General features: G+C 41.5%; 3 protein-coding genes across 6 annotated transcripts in view; all 3 read left to right on the forward strand.

Moving 5' to 3' along the window:
- Nucleotides 1–384: 384 nt before the first annotated feature.
- LOC109539442 (USP6 N-terminal-like protein) lies at nucleotides 385–6,365 on the forward strand. Of its 4 annotated transcripts, XR_007282107.1 has the most exons (13): nucleotides 385–610; nucleotides 1,241–1,386; nucleotides 1,468–1,593; nucleotides 1,644–1,776; nucleotides 1,832–2,019; nucleotides 2,073–2,293; nucleotides 2,346–2,491; nucleotides 2,543–2,692; nucleotides 2,745–2,954; nucleotides 3,063–3,171; nucleotides 4,452–4,673; nucleotides 4,730–5,672; nucleotides 5,710–6,365. XR_007282107.1 is itself a non-coding variant. In XM_019907184.2 (12 exons), the coding sequence occupies exons 2-12, from the start codon at nucleotides 1,361–1,363 to the stop codon at nucleotides 5,005–5,007; spliced, it is 1,809 nt and encodes a 602-aa protein (XP_019762743.1). In that variant the 5' UTR covers nucleotides 385–610; nucleotides 1,241–1,360; the 3' UTR covers nucleotides 5,008–6,365. The 4 variants fall into 4 exon arrangements, 3 of the variants coding, with proteins under 3 accessions (XP_019762743.1, XP_019762745.1, XP_019762744.1); XM_019907184.2 differs by having other exon boundaries at nucleotides 4,730–6,365; XM_019907186.2 differs by having other exon boundaries at nucleotides 1,483–1,593; nucleotides 4,730–6,365.
- A 20-nt stretch (nucleotides 6,366–6,385) lies between these two features.
- On the forward strand, nucleotides 6,386–7,460 carry LOC109539446. The gene is made up of 4 exons (XM_019907192.2): nucleotides 6,386–6,647; nucleotides 6,700–6,856; nucleotides 6,921–7,284; nucleotides 7,335–7,460. The coding sequence occupies exons 1-4, from the start codon at nucleotides 6,471–6,473 to the stop codon at nucleotides 7,426–7,428; spliced, it is 792 nt and encodes a 263-aa protein (XP_019762751.1). The 5' UTR covers nucleotides 6,386–6,470; the 3' UTR covers nucleotides 7,429–7,460.
- Nucleotides 7,461–7,585: 125 nt separating this feature from the next.
- The window catches only part of LOC109539509, a 3,987-nt gene continuing 2,499 nt past the window's right edge, over nucleotides 7,586–9,073 (forward strand). Inside the window, exons 1-3 of the mRNA XM_019907288.2 lie at nucleotides 7,586–8,005; nucleotides 8,059–8,371; nucleotides 8,425–8,607. Coding sequence (XP_019762847.1) covers nucleotides 7,675–8,005; nucleotides 8,059–8,371; nucleotides 8,425–8,607 — 827 coding nt within the window. The 5' untranslated portion in view covers nucleotides 7,586–7,674. The remainder of the gene's footprint in view (nucleotides 8,006–8,058; nucleotides 8,372–8,424; nucleotides 8,608–9,073) is intronic.

The following is a 9,073-nucleotide window of genomic DNA, read 5'->3' on the forward strand; positions in this document are numbered from 1 at the left end:
GAATAATTATGTCTAGTCATAACTCGAAAATTCGAATACTCGAATACACCAACATTATCAAACTCACAAGGTTCAAATATCTTTATATGCACTTTGTATACTTTTATAAAATAAATTATTCATATTCTACAAGCATTTAAACAAATAGTTATATATTTACAAGCAAATGAAAATAATTATTTACCCTTCAGCAAATGAATATAAAATTACGTGTTTGTGTTCACGACGGTGACTCGCGACATCAACTTTTGCGCGATGTTACAATTAGTGTGCCGAGAAAGGCACTTTTTTATCCGTTGCGGCTAATTGCCAAAAATGATATGAGATAACGATTTTGCTTCTTAGAAAACGGTGAACGGAAAATAAATACTCGAATTATTCGAGTTTGATTCCGAGCCCTAATACATACCCGTTTTGGTAAATGGAAGTTTGTTTTGAGTAACGTAACCTCAAACTGACTTGCGCATGTCATTTAAGCAAGGAGTCAGTTACGATATATGCGCTAGTGTCTTTATCTATGATCGGCGACAGCGACATTGACAACTGTTATGATTGGTGTTGATGAAGAGGAAAATATCGTTTTTTTGCCATAAATCGTACGAAAGACACCGTAAGTGAAGTTGTTTAATTAAACACGTAAAATCTAAAATCGGCTTGGAAATTAGCCTGTTAAACCTATTAATTTATCAGCGATTCTAAAGCAATTTGACCGATTAAACTGCAGATGTTACCAGTAAAAACTATGTAGGTTTAACTGGAAATTCCTTACTTTTTATTGAATCAGCTACCGCAGGTGAACAAAATGTCTTACTCTAGGAAGAATTACAATCAATAAATTGCTGGTTGCTTTCGTTTTTTTTCTCTCGACCTTTAGTGGGGCTTTAACATTGAAATTGTTGAGTTTCTGAAACGTTGACCCCAATTTCGGCCGGATTGGGAACACCTACTTTAAAGACACCAAAAGCCAGCAGCTGGTAGAAATGTTTTCATTTAGTAGCATTTCGAAAAGCAACACCAACCGCAAACACTATTCAGCTGTTTAAGACAAAAGAGCATATTTTTACACATTGAATGATTCACTCCTCACATCCTTCACGTTCATATCAGAAGAGATATCAATTGTTTATGTACAGTCTGACAATGAGAATGTATGTTAAAGAAAAAGCCCGAATTAATGTGGTTTAAATGCTAACACTCTAAATTACAAATTCCACAGTACCTTTCCATTACACACTTTCAGATGTATTAACAGCCTAAAACATAAGTGTGAACTGTGATGTCCAAACTTAAAACCCGACCAGTCCTAACGGCATGATTGGAAGACCAATTTTACTAACCAGTCTGAAAATTACTCAATGGGATGAATGAAGAGGATCTTCTGAAAAGGTAAAATGCAACCTGCCACCTTATAAGAACCCACTAGTTTTCCTAAATAAACAGTGCGGAGTGAAAAATGTATTTAAATAGTTACGCAATATCCAGATCTGCTGAAGAGCGCGACAAGATATTCAAGCGATATGAACAGGGTCGCGAAGGAGCCGAAATCGACCCTTGGGAAGATCCAGGATTTGAAGTGTATCACGCTACGGACAGGTAAACGAACCCATACAGCGCAAAAACTTCCTCTAATAGCGTGGCTTCAGATATGGATTCATTCACGACAAACGTTTACCATCCAAAGTGGATCCGCAAGAAGCCCGCAAGTTGCAGATCGAGGTAGAGCGGCAGAAGAAATGGCTGAAGATGTTGAAGAACTGGGACGCGCAACAATCAAAAGTAGGCCTTGTTGAGCGTTGTCTGGTGTCGCAGATAAAAACGCTGGCATTTGCAGGAAAAGCTTCACTCTAGGGTTTACAAGGGCATCCCAAACTCGCTGCGAAGCGAAGCGTGGTGTAAACTGTTGCAGATCGACAAACTAAAGAAGAGCAATAAGGGCAAGTACCAGGAAATGATGATATTAGCCCGGAAGTATTCAACTGATGCCCGGCAAATAGATTCAGACGTCAATAGGCAGTTTAGGTGATTTAAAAAGAGAGAGCACTGAACACTTTTTGCATGCTATTTCTTTCAAGGGAGCATCTGCACTATCGCGAGCGCTACAGCATCAAGCAGCAGATGCTTTTTAATGTCCTTACGGCCTATGCTATGTACAATTCAGAAGTGGGATATTGTCAAGGCATGTCCGGCCTGGCAGGAGTGCTGCTTATGTACATGGATGAAGAAGATGCTTTTTGGGCTGTACATATTCTTCTCACTGATCCCAAATACGCCATGCACGGCCTCTATAAAGAAGGTACATGCAAGGCCACGTTGCTGCAGTAACAGGAACTAAAGGCTATTTTCAGGTTTTCCCAAACTCACCCGATTTCTTGCGCATCACGACAAAATCTTAACGAAACTACTGCCTAAGGTCAAAAAGCACTTCGACAAGCACGGCTTGGACACCATTCTCTACTCTTTGAAATGGTTTTTTGTGTGCTTCATTGAGCGAGTAAGATTCGCGCGGTTCTCCAAAGAACATCCAGTAATCTTAACGTTGCAGGTTCCCTTCAGCCTTTGCCTCCGAGTGTGGGACATCTACTTGTTTGAGGGCGAAAGAGTAGTCACGGCAATGGCTTACACCATTCTCAAGATGCATAAGAGAAGCCTATTGAAGTTTAGTGATATGGATACCATTGTAAATTTTATTCAGGTACTACTTGCAGTCGGTGATAACACTTTAAACTATTGTGGACTTTTTGCAGGTTAAGCTGTACAAAGATTTTCTGTTCGACGACGATACAGTGATACGTGAACTAGAACACTCCATGGAGCTGCTGAAGAAGAGCAAACTGGATCACCCGGGTCCTCCTCATATCGAGGAGCTGCCTCAACGGCCGTTCGGGGTGTTTTCGGAGCCGAGTTTTGAAGAAATCGTGGGCATCAGAAAAGACAAGTTTAGTGATAAGGAAAAGGTAGGAAATAGAGTCCACACTTCGCTTTTATCTCGGTCCATGTACATCCCAGTCCCATTCCTGCCCTTTCAGATTTAGTGTCAAGTGACCGGGTTTTTTCCTTTCAAGCAAACACAAGAGATCGTAACGTTGACAAGCGACATGGCTCGGGAGTCTGCCGAGAAGGACGATGAAAAGGAGAGTCACCTGTCTGTGGGCGATTCCGTGGGTTACACAGGTACGGATACTGAGAATAACTCCACGCTGGGTAGTAGAACAACTTTGGCTAGTAAGAGCAGTTTAGCTGAGGATAGTAGCGTTGAGATCGAGTGCACTAGGCTATGAGTTCATATTAGGTTTAGTTGTCGCTGTTCTGTCATGAATGCATTTTTAATACCCACATTTATTGCTTGCGATGTTCCTTCTCTATACCTTTTTTCGTTTCAAGACTGATTTTGTTTTAGAAATTGGCCATTTTGTATTTTTATAGTATTTTTACCAGTTATCATTTGTCGCAACGGGCCACTTCACCTCTAAGATCTACTGCACATTTATTGGCAATTTTTTTTTAAGTGTTTGTTTTTAGTTCTGCTAAGATTAATGTGAGTAGAGTTTTTTTTAGTCACTATGGCCTGAGATATTGTAATGTTTGCATTCGGGGCCTTTTCCTCAATTCCAAGGCTTTTTATTTGAACATATCAGTTTTCATAAACCAACTCAAAATAGGCAATAAATTCCCATGAAGAGTCGAATTCTGCAAAATATTTTTTGTCACCCATCCGCTGTTATGGGTTTATTTTTTCAACGTAGCTGATAGTTTCACTTCACGCTGTACATTTTAAACATGTAGCAATTTAATTTTGTACATATTGAATAATACGGTATGTTTTCCACATAGTTAAGGCTTAAAATTAGATGTAAAATATTTTTTATTTCCAATCGTTTGGTAGTTTTAGCATATTATTGCAATATATTTTTTTACGAATCTAATCGACACTTGTATGGTTTCGGTTATTTACTAATTCATTTTCTGAGAGCACTTTTTGTCTAGCAAAAACTGCCCTCACCTCCACTTTAACAGTCCTGTCCAATGTAATTCGGTGTCGGTTATGGTTGGCACTTTTTTTTTCATTTACGCATTGTGAATTTATCTGAATCGTTGAACCAACCGAGCATTTTTCTCTTTGCAAAAAGTCTCAATACTGCCAGAAGTGAGCGTGTGAAGGTACGTTTTTGGCATGTCTAGTTAAGCATGATTGTTTTTGTTGTTGTCGCCGTTAAAAACACTGCACAATAACAGTTTTTTTGAGCACTAACCCGCCGCCTGTCTGACCACTCAATTAAATTAACCGTTGTGGTGATGTGTTTAGTGTGTTTTGGTAATTGGCTAATCTATCTAACCGGTAAGAGGCTTGATTTAATTATTTTTAGATTTTAGACTTAGTTTTTTTTATCCCTATCACTACTTTTAAGCGAGCTTCTAGAGGCACCAGTAAATAGCTTGAGCTTTGTTTGTAGGCTCGAAATTCTCCTTCGATCCTTCAATGGACGACGCCAGCTCCCTATTGGACTGCGATCACGGCGGATCCAGACGTTCATTGGCCGACACTAGTGTAACATCAACAGCCGACCTATCAGTGTTCTCGACTGTGACGCGGTCTCAAGCTCATGAGAACAGTTTGGACACTCACAGCAATATGAGCGACAATTCACTGGGAGGCGCTAGTTCAGTTGGATCAGGTAATTGCTAGCTTCGCCCTTTAGAAGGGGATTTAGAAGAGGGTTGGCTGTTTCAGGAATGCAAAAGCCGATTACTAGCGCCCAGTCAACCCCCCGGGCGACGCCCCATAATCCCAGCCCGGATGTGTTGCGCATTTATGTGCCCTACTCACCCCTGGATACGCCCATTCCTAGTCCCCACAATGGAGATGTGCCAAGAATGCACCCCTGCTCTTTTCCAGAGATGAACAAAATCCGGATCAGGATCGACAACGACGAACTGGCCACCCCATTGGTGGAACATGGCCGGATTAAGCAATTTCTTCTGGAGGCCCCGGAATTTGACATGCAGTAGTAGCCAGAGAGTGATTTTTGTTTTCGTTTTGCCGATTTTCTTTCGAGATATTTCAGCTCTAATCACGGTCGCTCAATCATTCAAGGACTTGAGTTTTTTGTTGTAAATAATTGAAGTCGCTTTGCAACTTTCGAATCTCCATTTCTTTTCTGATCTGAATCTTTCATTAGTTGTCTTGTTTGGTAGGCTTTATTCTTAAAATCATTGTCCTGAATACCGTGAGTGTCAGTCAGTGCCTTTTCAGCAGAAGCGGATTAAGAAGTGAGGGCATGCGTTGTTTATTTTTCTCAATGTGCATTTGTATAGTGTGCCATTTTATTTTCTACTTGTAAAGTTGTATTTATTTTTTAATTATTTATGGTGAGCGGTTGATACGTTACCAATTGATACCCGTCGAAAACTTGCTAATTTAGAGCAAGCTTTAGTAGCAGTTGTAGGCTTCAAAGTTGAACTCTGAATTTGATTTAAACTTCACAACTCCCATGGAAATAGGGTTATTTTGTGATATATGTATTTGCGCGTGTTTTATTATGTAATGTCCCATTTACTACCAATTCTCATTTTATCTAACGAAATCTAGATCGGATTCCTATATGGGCTGTAGCTGAACTCTGGCGCTCAGAGGCAAACATGGTTACTTTGCATTTGAAAGCTTTGCACAAAGTGTAAGTAATGGTATTTATAGTCAGTCGATTTTTTAAGTTTTTGAAGCCTCAAAAGTCATGAAAAGTGCAAAGATGAAGCGCAAAGTAAAATCGAGTAACATGATAGAATAAACGGAACTTCTACTTACGGGGAATCCTCCAAACAGCTCTTATGGAAGTTTTCTTAAAGTTCACCGCAATTTTCTATAAATTTGAACGTTGAATGCTTGTGGAAACTAGGCAAAACTAGGTAACTAACACCGGATGTTGAGTCAAGTTGCGTACAACAGATGTTTGTATGGACGAATTCACCTGTTGCCATGGTTACGGCTGTGGCGCGTTGCTTGAGTGATTAAGGCGCCCGGTTCTACCGTTTTCACTTGTATGTGCGCCGAAGGGTTTTAAACTTGATTAATATTCCGAAATAATAATTGAATTGAATAATTCCGAAATTTCCCATGTTTACTTCATGGTGCCGGGCTTCGGGAGAACCCCCGCTATATTTAATTTTAGTTTCTCACTCATTCCCATTTAGTTTTTAGCGATTAGTCAATAAGATTTCCCTTCTGTATAGTGTGATACCTGCAATAATGGATGTGTTGTAACTTTCGAAACATGTTCACAATATAGCGGATAAAGTTGTTAAATTTCTTTCTGAATATTGATAATGATGACAATGTCTAAATTTTGTATAATAAAAGTTAATTTGCCGAATGTTTACCTTTGCCAAGTGGCTACGTTCCATTTTTGAAGGAAGCAAGTGGCTACGTTCCAACACCTTGACATTTACTGAAAAAAACTGAAAAACTTCCGGGGAAAATGTTTACTTTTCCACCTTATCCCCCCAAAGACTACGAGCTTAAGGATGTGCCGAAAATCCAGCGCAGTTCCCCGCAATTCACCCCTGGGGGTGAGCCCAGAGTGACGCAATCCACCCTTGGTCAGTTCTGCTCCCCTATTGAATACCAAGAGGGCGAAACTCCGAAGAAAATCCAGGTTTTTTAAAGGCCAGAATGGTTTTTTTGTTGGCCTAAAGATGCGTTTTCAGGGGCTAAAGTGCAGTCAGCACATGCTGGAGAAATGGACCAATGAAGCGCGAGCATTTTGGGTCGACGAGCCTGGCAAGGACGACTATTTTCTTCATGATTTGTTCAGGAAATTCGACGTAAAGAGAGATAGTTATGATCCAGCCTATCGGCACAAAGGTAGCCATCAGCGGAACTAGTTTCTGAAACAACTAACATGGTGCTAAAAGCGCTCAAATTTCAGAGAAAGTATTTAACAGATCCTACAAGTACGAGCTGGTGTGCTTGGAAGAGCAGCGGCTGCAGAAGTTGCGCGAAAAGTGCCAACGCGAGCAAAGCGCTTTAGAGGAAAGCTTCAGAACCGCTCAGAAGAAAGAACACGCAGAAAGCCACCCTCCAATGAAAGTGGTAAAGTGCGTCAAGCAGCCGCCCTTTTGGTGGCAGGATTGTGGAAATATGGGCGACCTAAAAGAGAATGCTGCAAATTTCAATCTCCCTCTCAGCTTGGAAGCACCAGCAAATCGGCATCCAGGCCGCTGGGCCAAAGAACCCTGCTTAACAGCAGTGGTAGTGGACGACCCTTGCAGGAGAAAACACGAAATGCATTCGTACGTTTGGCTTGAAGGTCTTTTGCTGGCTTCTAACCGCCCTTTTGCAGGGTGGGTCAGCCATTCAGGAACGCAGCTTGCAACTTCTACTACACCAATTACCCTCCCCCAGACATCCAGTTTAGGGCGAAAAAGTTCTCCTAATAAAAATCTGCTTTCAGCAGGCTCTTTCAATATTACGAGTTTTATTGGCAGCGCTTCGCACGTAGCATTGTGCTGCATTTCGTTTGTCTGACGTTCCTTACTAATTTGAAGATTTCTGACTACAAGATGTTTTTCTAAACGTAACCCCCTGTATTAACAATTGACTGGTAGCAAGATTCCATCACAGTCAAATAGTCTAGGACGTGACAGCAAAATTACTCGTTCTGCAATTTGCTCAATTCTGAAATGGAGAAAATCGTCACTGAGAATCTCTTCCTGCTGGAATTTCTCGTTGATAACGTGCAGCTGGGCGAAAAATGCGAGTGCGACGCCCCGCCAGGTGAAACTTGCGTTTCCTTCCAATTCCTCGACAATGCGCCCCTGGATGTTTGCGAAGCCGATTTCAGCCCTAAACGGAACTTGAAAAAAGGTGACAAGGAGTCGGTGAAGAGCGGCAAAAGCTGCCTCTTCTCTCTCAGCCCTGAGCAGGCAGCGGGAGCCTCTGAGCAGTTCGATATCTGCGTCTCTGTGATGAAGAAAATGCAACCCGGATGGCTGCCTGAGAAAGTGGAAATTGGTAAGCAGCGGGGAGCTTTCCTTCTATCCCATTCCATTCTATCCTTCCATCAGGCAATTCCTTGATAAGCATCGCAAATCTCTTCAATGAACTGATCAGCAGTGTGGAGTTGTCAGATGGTAGCTCACCTACTGCAAAGACGTTGAAGGATGATTTCGACATCAATGACCCCCAAGGAAGTTTAATAGGGAAAATCAGCGTCTACGTGCGAATGTCTTGTTTTGGCAAATTAATTGTCACTCAGTTCCAAATGAATCTGGACGATAAGAGCGTTTTGTTTAAGGACAAGGAGGGCAAAAGCCTTTATCGCTACAAAAAGTCTGGAAAGCGCAAAGAAGGCTCCAAGGATGCTCCAGACCAGACAAGGCAGGACTGTACCTACTGTGGAAAAAAATTACCCTAAAAAACTGCTTGTTTAGGTACAACAAGGACTGCCCTAGAACTCCTTGTGGAGGGCAAAAGCCCCCTCAACAACAGGACTTTGGCAAAGAATACGATTGCCCTTTTGCGCCCTGCGGCGTCGATCAGCCCCCCAATTTTGCCCAATCAGCTCCAATGGGCAGCAGCCGCCCCATGAACTACGGATCAACTCAAGCCCCAGGGTGAGTACAAATTTTCTGGTTTAATTATTTTTTTTGAAGTGATAACTTTTTATGGGAGGGTAAACCGATTTTTCTCGGTCACGGCGGCTCCCACTCCGGCCTCTTCGCTCCTGAGGCTTGGGACGCTCATATGCACTTTTTGTTAGTCCGGGTGCATCTGTAGATCTGATAAACTTTTCAAGTGCACATTGCGTCATTAAACTCACAGTGATTTTGATTTATCAATTATTGAGTGTGATATTATTGTGATCGGTGCAGTTTATTTTATAAAGCTGATAACAATAAATCAACAAATTATCAAGGGAGAAGCTGCAGATACTGCAAATACTAGGTTAAGGGTCCTCATGTACTAAATGCCTGTTCGAGTTACGCCTTCTTTTAAATTTCCAATTAAAGTACACACACAATTATACACACTAAAGCAGTTTAAGTGCAAAAAAATGCGGATCGTCCATCAATTTGCAGA

The sequence above is a fragment of the Dendroctonus ponderosae genome, unplaced genomic scaffold, assembly GCF_020466585.1.
Source record: "Dendroctonus ponderosae isolate FM_Combo_2020 unplaced genomic scaffold, Dpon_F_20191213v2 Dpon_F_20191213_8, whole genome shotgun sequence".
NCBI classification, from domain to species: domain Eukaryota; kingdom Metazoa; phylum Arthropoda; class Insecta; order Coleoptera; family Curculionidae; genus Dendroctonus; species Dendroctonus ponderosae.

Coding starts and splice junctions, on each gene's coding strand:
- LOC109539442 (XM_019907184.2), top strand. CDS start 1,361: ATGAATGAAGAGGATCTTCTGAAAAG. Junction 1,594..1,643: donor GTGTATCACGCTACGGACAG/GTAAACGAACCC, acceptor GCGTGGCTTCAG/ATATGGATTCATTCACGACA. Junction 2,492..2,542: donor TTGTGTGCTTCATTGAGCGA/GTAAGATTCGCG, acceptor TTAACGTTGCAG/GTTCCCTTCAGCCTTTGCCT.
- LOC109539446 (XM_019907192.2), top strand. CDS start 6,471: ATGTTTACTTTTCCACCTTATCCCCCCAAAGACTACGAGCTTAAGGAT. Junction 6,648..6,699: donor AAACTCCGAAGAAAATCCAG/GTTTTTTAAAGG, acceptor ATGCGTTTTCAG/GGGCTAAAGTGCAGTCAGCA. Junction 6,857..6,920: donor TCCAGCCTATCGGCACAAAG/GTAGCCATCAGC, acceptor CTCAAATTTCAG/AGAAAGTATTTAACAGATCC.